At 32.4% G+C, this 13,948-nt stretch overlaps 1 protein-coding gene across 2 annotated transcripts; it reads right to left on the minus strand.

Moving 5' to 3' along the window:
• Positions 1-8,380: 8,380 nt before the first annotated feature.
• On the minus strand, positions 8,381-12,150 carry LOC133690326 (peptidyl-prolyl cis-trans isomerase CYP28, chloroplastic). 2 transcript variants are annotated; one of them, XM_062110576.1, is made up of 2 exons: positions 11,416-12,144; positions 8,381-8,743 (listed from the first exon to the last, which is right to left on the minus strand). In XM_062110576.1, exons 1-2 carry the CDS (start codon positions 12,074-12,076, stop codon positions 8,535-8,537), a joined length of 870 nt encoding a protein of 289 aa, XP_061966560.1. In that variant the 5' UTR covers positions 12,077-12,144; the 3' UTR covers positions 8,381-8,534. The 2 variants fall into 2 exon arrangements, with proteins under 2 accessions (XP_061966560.1, XP_061966559.1); XM_062110575.1 differs by lacking the exon at positions 8,381-8,743 and adding an exon at positions 10,397-10,956 and having other exon boundaries at positions 11,416-12,150.
• Between the last annotated feature and the right edge of the window lie 1,798 nt (positions 12,151-13,948).

Below are 13,948 nucleotides of genomic sequence, written 5' to 3' on the forward strand. Positions count from 1 at the left end.
GCGGTGGCGCGTGGAGGAGACATGCCACCACTGCTCCACAGTTCTTGAGGGCCACCTCTGCAGTTCCTGGACTTTTTAGGGACCTATTTTGGTAATTTTTACATGTTTGAATATGCATTTAAATTTCTATTATATGTTTTTTTAGTTTATGTTATTTTGTAAACATGTAATAGAAAAAACATAGTAAAAAGTGATGTTAATGTGTGTGTTTGTATTTTCTTTTATGTATTTTTCTTTTAATGTTAAATTTTTTTAAAAAAAAGACAAAAAGAAGAAAAAAGAATTAAGTGTTTTAATTTGTATATGATCAATTATTTTAAGGATAAATAAAATCATGTTGTACTTCCCGTGAAAATGTAAGAACACATTTCTACATATATTTTGGGATTTAATAACTGATTTATTAAAGCCTTAAGAATTTGACCAATATATCAAATTTTCAAATCACTTCAGAACGCAAAGCAGCTTACCTCAGGTAGGGTGCGCTAGGGGTGCTAATACCTTCCCTAGTCACAATCAGTCTCTTACCCGTGAATTTCTAACAAAGACCAGTACATTCGGGTTTCCTAGTAACCCTCAATAAAAAACTAGGTGGCGACTCCCAAGAACCAATTAAGCAAAACGAACGAAAATCACCACAGACGCCACGCGGGGTATGTGCGATACTTTATATGGAAGTTTCAGCCAAGAAGGATAAAAAGAAATTAAGTTTATTGTTCTTGATTTGTTGTGAAGTTGTGTTAAATTATGTTACACGGGGTATTTGATGAGTGTATATAATGAAAAATTGCTTGGAAACTGAAATGAAACTTATGACCTATTAAATAGGAATTTCAAAAAACGATGAAAAGAAATTGGATGATTGTTCTTGATTTGTTATGAAATTTTGTTTAATTATGTCACATGGATAATAAATTAATTATAAGAAATTAAAAATAAAATTCATCCTCACCATGAATAAAGGTTTCAGCCAACCTTATATAAAGAGATTTAATTTGTTTGACTTAGTTGATATTTAAAATTATGTAGAGTTGTGTTTTGAGTTAGGGGTAAAAATGACTTACTGATAGGTGAATTATGGAAATTTGAAGAAATTTTGGTATCTTTTCCTTATACATTTGTCGACCAAAGTTTTAAGTAGGGAGATGGGATCAGTTGATTTAATTAACATAACATGTATATTTAGTGATGTTAGTTAAAGGATTTAATATAAGGGTGAGGACTAATTTACAAGAAAAATAAGAAAAGGGATAAGTAACTTTCAAATGAAATTTTCCGTCAATATGGATTTTTAGAAAGGTTAGATAAATTGATTTAGTAGGCATGTGTTTTTGTGTTCCTACAATGAGTGATGAAATTTAAAAATGGGTAATATGAAAATGGAAAGAAATTGTTGAAAAATTCATGCCTTTTTTTCATAAGAAATATTCAGCCAATCTTGAAAGAAATAGAGGAGAAAAGGGGGTAAAATTGATATAAAAAAATTTATGGCAATGTTAAATGTATAAATTAAATAGCGAGTCAATGAATATGTAAATAAAAGTGGATACACCTAAGAAAACCTTAAGTTTTATTTACTATTGATTTGAGATTTGAATTTAAAATGAAAATTGAAATTTGAATTCCAATGATGATTAAATGGTGTATGATGTTTTAAACCTATTGGTATAGGAGAGGCCACACGATCTGTCTAGTAATAAGGGACTAGAACACTAGTACAAACACCAATTATATTCATTCATCTTTGCTATTTATAAGAAATTTATAGAATTGTATACCTACAATTTCTTTAAATGCATGTTGTTTTAATTATTATTTGTGATATGAACATCAAAAAGGGATAACTTATTAGACTAGCTGACTAGAAGGAACTAGTGGCATTTATGTTCAAATTGATGAGATAACTCATTAGACTAGTTAACCAAAAGAAGCTAGTGTCATCTATGTTCAAATGGCCAGGATAACTCATTAGATTAGCTGACCGAAAGGATCTACTGATATCTATGTTCAGATGGTCAGGATAACTTATTAGACTAGTTGACCGAAAAAGGCTAGTAACATCAATATGTTTGATTGCCGAGATATCAAACTTGTCTTAGAGTTAAAATATATGCACACACCACATACATGAGTTGACAATGGTGAAACTAAAATTGTTATTAGTGTTATTTTAATGAGTTGAATAGTCATTTATGTGTGTGTGTGTGTGTGTTATTTATAAAATTGTTATTGCATTCTGATATGATGAAATGATTTAATTGTCAGGTTCCTCTCACACTGGGGTCGATCAATAGATTTCTGTAGTGTCACATTTTGATATAGATATAAACACTGTAATTTGTAGATGTTAAATTGATATGTATCATAATTTTGGTGTTCTATTTTGGACTTGCAATTATATTTATAGTAATATGAATATAATTATCTTGTGTTCGTTTTGTTAATACTATGAACCAATATTGAAATCTATATTAATTAAGATAAACTATAAATATATTAACATTCTAAATTTTAAATTTTCTTTGGATTGTTCAACTTTGCATATTATGTGTGTCTTGAGTTAATTAATTTCTTGTCTACACTATTTATATTTCATATAAATTAAATTTATGCCATTCTTGAGTTGTGTTGACGTGGAATAAGGTTTAGGATGGTTTGTGTTGCGATGTCGCGGTCGTACAAATTAATTACCCTAGCTTTAAACACAACACACAAGATAGTATAGAGCAAGCAAGGGGTTGATCCCACGAGGAAGATTCAAGTCAAATTTTTTATGCTAAATGATATGCAATTTGGGGGGGGGGGGTTGGACGTTATCTAGGCTAAAGCAAAAGAAAACAGAAAACTATCAAACAAAATTTATAAAATCAGAAAATTATCAAGAGAACAAATCTTGGTCACAAGCACACATCCACCTACAGAAATCAGAACTGATCATGGAAACAAAACATCAATTTATATTCTGAATATTTATCTCTTCTTAACATTGGTTAGTTAACGGATCCACCGTATAACTAACCCTAACCATCAAACAACTACAATGTCCGTACTAGTAATTTAATTCAATGACAGCCTTAAGAACTAGATAAGTTAATTAATCAAGAAAACATAACTGTCTGCAGTCTATGTTTGATTTGATTGAATGTTCTCCTTAAGATTAATAACGTAAATCCGCCACAATTATTAAACTCAATTGCTTCACAAGTTCATATACCACAACTCCGGTTTTGATATCAAACTTGGCAATAGATTGTCTAAAATAATAACTTAGAGTTCGCTCTAGCAATTAAAATAAACAATCATAGGAAAAAATAAGCATAGGAGAACAAACATATTCATCATATAAACTGAAAAGAAAAGGTAAAATAAATCTCACAGTTCTTGAAATCCGAAAGTTTCCGTGTCCTTGCAACCAAGAAAAAGTGTTTAGCCTTGCATGTTTGTTGAACAACTAATCAAAAAGAAGGAAGAATACATAATTTAGGGTTTCTTAGAGGAAGGGGGCATTTTTCTCTTCTTGGCTGGCTGCCCCCCTTCTCTTCTCTTATTCTTTTTATATCCTAGAAAACCCTAGGTCTCTATTTTACAAAATAGTCCTCCATTAAGTAGACTGTTTACATTTAAGTACTTCAATAACTATTTTCCTAAAAAAGGAGAAATAGTCTTGCATGAAATCTTCAAGCTTTGACTTAGAGGAGCTAAATTGTTGAAATAAAAACTTGGATATCAGTTTAGATGCTTCAGAACGTAATTTGGACTCGTTTCTTTACGAAACCTGTTTGCTGGCAGAATTCAAATGTCATCTTTGAAAAATCATATCTCCCTCATATGACATATTTTTTGGATGAAATTTGGAGCGTTTATATAAATTTGAGTCATGAATCCAAAAACATTGAGTTTGCATCAATTGGACTTCTGTAGCTTCAGATATTCAAGTTGGAATGGTCGAAGGTCAACACTGACAGATTGTGAGATTTGACTTTAAAGGCTGCGATTTCCATGCTCTTCCTTATTTTATTTTCTTTACTTAGATGTCCAGAAAGGTATGGATGTTACATTTCTAATTCCACTGGAATCACTTTATTTTAACCTCTAGAGCTCACGTTCTGCACAAAATATCGACTGAAGGTCAAATTTGCCAATTATCTCCAATTTACTCCTTTTTACTCCTTTTTGCATCTTTCATCCAAAAGTGTCTTCAAAACATAAAATAAAGAATATCAAGGTATTTTATATATAAAACATAGGCAAAAAACTAGTTAAATGTGGGTGAAACTATTGAATAATATGGTTGCATCAGTTTGACTATGATTATGGTATTGACTTGTGATATGTATAAAAATATCAATAACTTGGTATAATCCGAGAATAGGAGAAACTTTATTGGAAATTTGATAATGTGCATAAAAACCATTATCTTGATTTTTGCATTACCCTAAAAGACACTATTTTGGAATTGTATTTTAAAAGTTAGGGATGTTATAAAAAGGTTGTTGTTTTGATATGAAGAAGGGGTTCTGTTTTTATGAGAAGATTTGTATGTTTTGATATAAAGAAAGGGTTCTGTTTTTATGAAAAGATTTGTGTGTTTTAATAAAAAAAAATGGTTTGATGAGAAGATTTGTATGATTTAATGTGAAGAATGGTTGTCATTAACTGTAACTCTTTTTTAAAAAAAGATTCCAATAGTAACTAGTAGCTTTTTTTTGTTATTTATTTATACTTCTTTAGTCTTTATTTGAATAATAATAATAATCTTGTAAATAATTAAGACTTTTTTTTGTTGAGTTTTATGCCATATAAAGTATTATGAATATATAAAATTCAGGATATTTTCTGTAATTTATAAAACAATAAAAACAAGATATAATTTAAACTTCATTAAAGGATCTCTAGGGTAATTGTTTCAAGATATTTTTTCTTCACATTGGTTTAATTGTTTTCACCCTTTATTTTGTTTTATAGTACCTATATTTAATATTTGACACTTGAACATTCTAATTATATAAAAAAAATTAAATAAAATAAATAAAAGATATATATATATATATATATATATATATATATATATATATATATATATGGTGGTTACATACTCAAGTCGCATATGAAACTTATCCTTTATATAATCTAAAGTCATGAACTAGGCTTCCCTTTTAACCCACCTTTTATTACCATAGAATCATATATCATCCAAAATAAAATAAATTATTATTTTATATATATGATTATTGTATAATACAATATGTTATGCATTATAATGTATTTATTAATACTATTATTTAAATTAAAAAAATTCTATACGCTAATGTGTTAAATGTATATATTTGTTATATGTTATATCTTGATATATCCTAATGTATTATTTTTTAATATATATATATATATATATATATATATATATATATATATAAAATGAAGTGTTGTATCATTTTAGTTTAGGCCCCGTTTGTTTCATGGAAAATGATTTCTTGGAAATTATTTTCTAAACTTTTCTGTGTTTGTTTGTAATTAGAAAAGTTGGTCAACGGAAAACACTTTCCAGTCAAAGGATAATTTAGCTTGGTTTTTAGGAAAATGTTTTCCTTTTATTTTAGGCGGAAAACACTTCTAAAAGTTGTGAAAAATTTAAAAATATCATATTATTTGCTAATTATATAAAATTTGATTCTCAAATTTTTTATTGCTATATATTTTGTTTTGAATTTTTTTTTCAATTTCATCCCTTAGAATTTGATTTAATTTGATTTTTATATCAACTTTGGTCCTTATTTTTATGATTGTTATTTGCTTTTCTCTTATCATTTTCTTAATTGAAATTTTTTTATTCATCAGATTTGGTCTTCATTCTTTTGATTGTTATTTATTTTATTTAAAATAATTTATGACACTGTAATTTGTTTATCTCTATTATTTTGATTGTTATTTATTTTATTTGAGATAATTTATGAAATTACTTTTTTTTTTCAATTTTATTCTCATTCAACTTTTTAATTTGTAAGATTTATTCCTCATTATTTTAATAAACTTGGAAAAGAATGTCAACAATTTATTTTTCAGCTCATTTTCTTTAACATAACTAAACACTAAAAAATATTTTCTAATTTATTTTTCATAATACTACCAAACATTGAAAAATAATTCACTTTGCAGAAATTTATTTTTAAAAAATCACTTTCTAAAAGAAATTATTTTTCAACAAATAAACGAAGCATTATTCTTCATGAAAGGAAAATATTTTTCATTCTTTTAAATTAAAAAACCCTTTACCACCTCTAAAGCTTACTGGGAAGTAAATTTCTTTGCCTAGGTTTTTGTTTTTCATTAAAAAAAAAAACAAACATAGGAAAGTTTATAGAAAACAAATGGGGCGTGAAGTGAAAAATAAAAGTATCTCTTATTACTCATTCTTTAAAGCTTAAAATCTTCCACACAATCTAACTCAGAGAAAGTAATACAAACTCACATGGCCAGTGATAAACAATAGCTGCATCCTTCACTTCTAGTTTGACCCTTCTAGTTTAAGCTCTCGTTTGATGTTGTCTTGTAAACGGGAGATGGGTAAAATTTGAAAAAAAAAATGTTTAAAATTAAATTTTTATATTATTTTGATATAATATATTAAAAATAACTTTTTCAAATAAAAAAATTATTATTTTAATATATTTCTAAATAAAAATACTTTAATTTAAAATACAATCATTATCATACTACCAAACATCCAGAATATCGTTGCTTCTTAGGTACCACCACATGCATCTTTAAGCATTTTGAGGGAATAATGGATTTAAATGAAACATTTTTGAAACACAATTGTCATTAATTGAAATAAAAAGCATTACAGCAAGCTGGTCCCACAATGCCAAAAATAGTTACTAATGATAAAAAATAAAAAAAAATACATATACCTCAAAAAAATTTGGTCATTTGGGTCACGTCTAAGCAATCAAATCCAGCATGGCTGTATATTTTCTTTCTGTCTCTGCATTTTTTTCTCTCCTTTCTCTAGTCTCCTTTTCTCTCTTGCTAAGCCATGCTATCCTTGCCCTAACACCCTCCTCCATGCATTTTTTTTATATTTTATTTTCAAGACCGATAATTTCTCTATACAAGCACCATGTTTTCTGTAAGCATGGTTTTTCTATGCAGAGCTGCTTCAACTGCAACCCTACTCTCTCTTGGCACCCTGACATGCTATCATGTCTCCCATGCCCACTGCCCACTCTCCATGGATGTCTAACCATAACTCCACCATGGAATAACTTCCATATCTTATGGTATCTGCTAACTTCTCCACCAATAACACATCATCTTTTCTTTATTTTTACGAGGTAAACCGGCATACCAGATCTACAAATATTTCAGGCCATCACTGAGGAACGAGGAGATAACACTGACCAGAGATTATTTTAATGTGCTGTTGTAAAAAACAAAATTATATATATATATATATATTCCTGAGATAAAAACAATTTAAAAATAAAATTGACCAGCATTGAATTAGATTTTGTAGAGATCCAGGGATTGGAAGGACTGGAATTTTGGGGTGGTGGATGCAGACCTGGAATCTGGGGTCGTGGGGGCGGCTGCGCTAGACCCGTCTGGACTAACATGCTGCTGCACATTGCAATTAGAAAGAGGGAAGCAATTGCTTGAATTTTGTTCGGCATGTTTAGTTTCAAATTTATCTCTCTTTTTAAAACTCTCTTTCTGGTAATGGTTGAGAATTTATAGAAACAAACGAGGATGGATGAAGAGAAATTCTTACAACGTTCCTAGAAGATCTTTATAATATAACAATTTACTTTTTAAAAAAAAAAATTGGAGGTCATTTAGTGATTCTTGATTTGGTAAGCAGCTAGGAATTTCATGGTGAACGACCAAGTTTGGTGTCTTACCAATACATCAATTCTTGATTTGGTAAGCTTGATTTTGCAAGGAGCTAGGCATGAAATTTCATGGTGAATGACATATTGCATGCATGATTCTATAAATTATATTCATGCTTTCCACTGAAAATCACGGAAATGGATATGATACAATATAATAATTCTTGAAAAAGCAGGATACATTCTTAAAATATAATTTCTTCTACAATCATTAGCTAAAATATTAAATTTTCTGTACAGTCAATAGTCAAAATAATTGAATTATATCAATCAGGTGGACGTGTGGATCCACGTATAAGAGTACTTTCAAAGTATCTTCAGATATCCAAAACAAAATCTATTTTAATAATTTAGCATACAAGTTGACAAGCATCACAAGCATATGATACCTGTCACATTCAAATTTCTCCATTTGCATGAGAAGCAAAATAATGGGGGGGAAAATTAAACAAGTCCAAAGACAAACATGAATAGGCTGTTTGAAATCATGATTAATGTAATATTATGTCATATTACTTTCATTCTTATTCCATTGAATGTATTACAGAGTCCTTCTGAAGAAAGGAAAAAAGAAGAAAGAATTCAAGCTACATATACACGGAGGCAAATATGTAACGTGAACAAATGAATATAACAAATGATGAACTACGGTAAGCTAGGAGTAAGAGAGGGCTTTGCAACTTTCAGCTCTCCGCAGTCACTGATATAGACAGTCTTAAGAGGCTTGTTCCATATTGTTCGAGCATTTTGTGCTCTTTCATCACCAAGAAACTCCGCCAAGTCATTGAATTGGCGAATTCTATCTGATGGTTTGTATGTCGGGATGGAAGCTATGGATGTCACAACATCTAACCCTGTAATGCAGTTCCAATGAGAAAGTGAGCAATGTAATTGATGGTGGTGATGAGCTCATCAGAAATTTCACTCTCACTAATTCTCTCTAAGGATTTTTATGCGGCATTCAACAGCATTTATGTGATCATTTCTAAATCAATCCGACTGCCTGGTAATGCACAACAAAAACTCCCAAAGCCTCAATTGAACGGATCTTCACAGTCAACAGAGAATGGGAGTATGGACGCAGTATGTTCTGGTGAGAGCTAAGCAATATGCATTAACATGAAAGCTGAAACTGATCTCTTATTCCTTGTTCACAAAAGCAAAACTATAGTATTCATGTCCTACCAGAAATAAAAAAGAGTGACTGAGGGAAGAATTGATTTAAATTAAACATTTTTGTAACGCAATTGTTATCGACTAAAACAATAGCTTTGGAGCAAGCTGGTCCTGCAGTGCCAATTGACCATGAAGAAAAGATGATTTAGTTTCCATGACACATACTGGTATGTCAGTTAAAGCTGACCAGCATTGAGTTAGATCTTGTGGAGATCAAGGATTTGGAAGGCTCAGAATTTGTAGCGAAGGAAGTGGATGCAGACCTGGATTTAGAGGTAGGCCTGGAATCAGGGTCATGAAAGGCTTCCATGATTGACTAACATGCTGCTGCATATTGCAATTATTATGAGAGAAAAAACTGTTGACTTTGTTTGACATGGTTATTGTCAAATTTATCTCTCTTTCTAGGGATGCTAGGAGAAGACATTTCTAGGCTTGGAGATCCAAGTTATAGTGACTGAGAATTTATAGAAACCAACGAGGATGTATGAAGAGAATTTCTTCAAACATTTGTGCAAGGAACCAGGTCCTGTAGTAATCGAAAGCTCAACATTCCTATAATTAGGATCAAGTTTAATACAGTTCTCCTCACCATTATCACACAAAACACAAAGAAACAGTTCCAAATCTTGAATGTACAAGCTTAAAAGCCTTAGAATCAACAGTCCATATCTTGAAAAAGTTTCACCTACCCTAACTGAAAACATAGAAAGTATCAGTGATTTCAGTAAAGACTTCACATATGATAACTTGAGATTGAAATGAGAGAAGTTTAATTATTTTTGGTTTTTTGACTAATAATAGCTTGATTCTCTAGAGAAATATGCCTAAGAGAGATCGTTGCAGAATTTCTATCAAGAACTATTAATATGAAACCAGCAATAAAATGTCAACGTCTCTAAACAAATCATACCACTTAAAACAGATGAGAGACTGGACATATCCACGTAAAATTTTAGCATGGACTGTTGTCATAGTAAATTAAATTTTAAGAACAAACCGTGCATATTGATTTATTTCATGGGGGAAAGTGTCACTAATTTAATGTTAGACCAGTTGTGTGATTGTGTATGCATGCGTTAGTTTGATATAGAGAAAGAGCGAAAGTCCATGGAAGAAACTGAAACTATTCTATTATTCCTCATTTTTAAAAGCAAATATTAACAATTCAAATACTAGCAGGGAAAAAAAAAAGTCTACTTGAAAACAGGTAACACAAGACCAAAGCCGGAGAAAACTAAAGCTAAGCAAATCTATCCTCACTTCCAGCAGACCCTTTTGAGGTAGCACTGGCAGCAGTTGGAGCTCCTCTGGTGCGACCACAAGCATCATTCAGCAATGAATGAAACAGTGGATTTAAAGCAAGCATTTTTTGAATACAAATGTCATTTGTTGAATTAAAAGCTTTGCAAAAAGCTGATCCTACAGTGCTTAACTGACCATTAAGGAGAGGTGTGATTTCCACGACACATCCTGGTACATTGGCTACTGATGTCAAGCATTGAATTACGTTTACAAGAGTTCCAGGAATTTGGGGTAGTGGAGGAGTTGGAGGCAGCCTCGGAATCTGGGGCAGACCTGGAACTGAAGGTAGGCCTGGAATCTGGGGTAGTGAAGGAGGAAAAGGTAGCCCTGGAACCTGGGGCAGACCTGGAACTGAAGGTAGCCCTGGAATCTGGGGTAGTGAAGGAGGAAAAGGTAGCCCTGGAACCTGGGGCAGACCTGGAACTGAAGGTAGGCCTGGAATCTGGGGTAGTGAAGGAGGAAAAGGTAGCCCTGGAATTCGGGGGCAGAGCTGGAATTAAAGGTAGTGGAATCGGGGGCAGGCCGGGAACCTGAGGCAATAGTGGCAGCTGAGCTACCCCTGATTGGACCAACAGGGTGCTACATACTGCCCCAAATAAGACAGAAGCAATTACTTGAACTTTGTTCGATATGATTAGTATCAAATTGGATCTTCTTCACAGCAATACTAAAAGAAGATAATTAGGCTGAGAATTTTAAAAAGATGACTCCTTTAAACGTTTCTGCAAAGCTTTTAAATCAGGAATAAATGTTATCAGATTTGGGATTAACTCATAAAAGTCCACCTCAGATTCTTTCAAGAAATATTTTATGCATACAGCCTCAAAATTAATCGATGGCAATTCAGCTTTATGTTCTCTCCTTCATCACATTTGGTTCTTCTAATTATGATGGTGAATGTTTGCCTACCCAAAACCACAATAAGAAGAAATCAAACCCAAAAAAGAGTTCTAAACAAATAGAATAAAATCAAACCAGATCCAAGAAAGAAAATTAAAGTAATATAATTACTTATAACTCAACAAAAAAGATGAAAAGAACTGACCTTCAAGAACCACTCCAAAAACAATGTTCTTGTAATCCAACTGAGGGCAAGGACCAGGTCCAGTAGTAATCAGGAACTCAACATTCCTGTATTCAGGATTAAGCTTAATATCATCCTCATCATCATTCTCTGATAAACACAAAGAAAGAATCCCAGGTCCTGAATGTGTTAGCTTAAAAGCCTTAGAATCAACACTCTCGATATTTCTTGCCAAATCTTGAGGCACTTTCACCTCTCCTTTTTCTCTCCTTCCTTGCCGGCCCGCAAGAAAAAACTGACCCGGAAAGATTTTATGGACTAGAGTGTTCTTGTAAGAGTATGAAGTGCACATTGTTTTGAAGTTGGAGACAGTAAGAGGGACCAAATGGCCATAGAGGCCAAGAACTAGGCGGCCTAGGGGTGTTGAGTCGGTACAGAGGGTGGAGAAGGTGTCGGAGAGGGTCCGGTCGGGGCGGAAGTAATTGGAGCAGATGGAGAAGTCAAGAAAGACACGGTCTGTTATAGTGGTGTCAAGGGTTGGTCGAGGTGGAGAGAGAGTGGAGAGGGAGGTGGAGAGTAGGAGGGAGCGGCGGGTGATGGTGGTAGAAGAGAGGAGAGAAGGGATGTGGTGGTGAGGGAGGAGAGGTGGTTGTGGTGGTGGAGGGGTTAGAGGGGAGTACATGGTGATGGAATTGAAGTGAAGAAGTGGACATGGATGGCTAGGGAGAAACAAGGAAAGAGGATGATTGGTTGTTTGAGATTGAGAAAGAAGAGGACTACAAAAAGTGGGGTCTACATTTGTACAACGAGGATAAGATAAAAAGAAGATAGATTTCTTCTGTAGTTAAATTAGTAAAAGAAGAAGAATATTTATTGATAAATACATTATTTTTGGGATCTCTTGATAAATAAAGCTGTATTTGAAGTCAAGAAAAATGGAAACTTTTTCTTGCTTTATAGCCTCTCTGGGATCATTTTTATAGACACTTGAGACTAATTGCTACTTCCTATTTTTCTATTTCTTTGTTTTCTATTTAAGATCCTTTGTTTTCTATCTCTTTTTGAAGAGATTCCTAGTTACTTTAACTGGTGCACTCATTGGGGCCAATAAATTATTGTCGTGATTTTGTATTGATGCAATTATATATTTTTTGAAGTCTGTACGTAGAACTGGTTATTCCATTTAAAAAACAAATAAATTAAATAGGATTCAGCATAGATTCTGTAACAAAAGAACACAGACAGAGACAAGACTTAAATTTCGTCCCTCTGGTTTGTTCTGATGGTTTGTTGTCTTCTTTTGTTTTTCTTGGATATGCGCTTTGACATAGTTTTCTCAGATGTCAAACCACAAAAGTAACTCACTTTTCAATTTTATATTGTGGATTAGGACTTCTTCATCAATCTGGATGGTAACAATGTCCACTTAATTGCATATTCTTTATCAATTTTCTTTTTGTAAAATGTAGGACTGTAAGATTAAAAAAAAAGGTTTTTAATCTTGAGGAGTGCTGGAAGATCACAGAAAGAACTGTAACAACAAATTAATTAAATTGTTTCTGATTTTCTATTTCTTTGTTTGTAATTAAACAAGGCTGCCATTGGTGTAGCAAGGTCCTGTTTTACTCTTGGTTGATAAGTCACCAGGGACAAAGAACAATCTCTCCGTGACTGTTTCTCGGGAAACAATATGTTTCTAGGTTGAGGAAAACTAGGGGAGCTACCAGCTTTCGACTTGTGCAGTGCACAGTTGCAATTGCGATGGCAAGGCCTTCGCTCAATCTCCATGCTGTCCATTGAAATGCATCCGTCAAAGACACATCGAAACATTATGTCAGATAAACATGCTTGCTCTCTTCGGTGCTTCTGAATCTACTGTCTTGCTATGGGGGTGTGGGTGTTGGAAGATTTGTGTCTCAATGTTTCTGTATTACAAGTTGAAAGTTTTGCATAATTTTGTTTACCTTTTATATAGAGATGGGAAATAGAGTTCATAAACAAGAATATAGGAGTAGGCGACAGAAAAAAAAAATGCTCAAGTGTCCTCTAGGTTTGATGATAGTTCCTGACGGCATAGTTTTACAAGAACAAGACTATAATTTGTTCATATGTTTGTTTTTGCTGTTGAATTTCTAGCTTTGTTTGAGAGCCGCTGGTGGTGGTCCCTTTTTTATGCCTAGAAATAAACTGAGAGTCCCAGAAATTTAGGACAGAGGCTTGGCTTGTTCTTGCTGACATTGACCAAAAGTTCCATTCTTTGGTAGGGTTTTAAGAGCGATTCTTCTGGAGGAATGCCTTATACCCAACTTGTTGGAAGATACGCCTACTTTATCATTACGCCTGAGGAAGGGAACTATGTTGTGCAACAATGGATCCTGAAGGAATAAGATTGTTCTTCATGGAATTCCGAGTATAGTTTAATTGTTTAAATTCTAGGTTTGTTTTTTAAAATTCATCGATTCAAGTGTTATAAATTTTAGGACTACTAGAGACTTATATGATTATTAATTTTAAGATCTTAAGAAAAAAGATTAGTTGAAATGCACGTAAACTT

This window comes from Populus nigra, chromosome 3, assembly GCF_951802175.1.
Source record: "Populus nigra chromosome 3, ddPopNigr1.1, whole genome shotgun sequence".
NCBI lineage: Eukaryota > Viridiplantae > Streptophyta > Magnoliopsida > Malpighiales > Salicaceae > Populus > Populus nigra.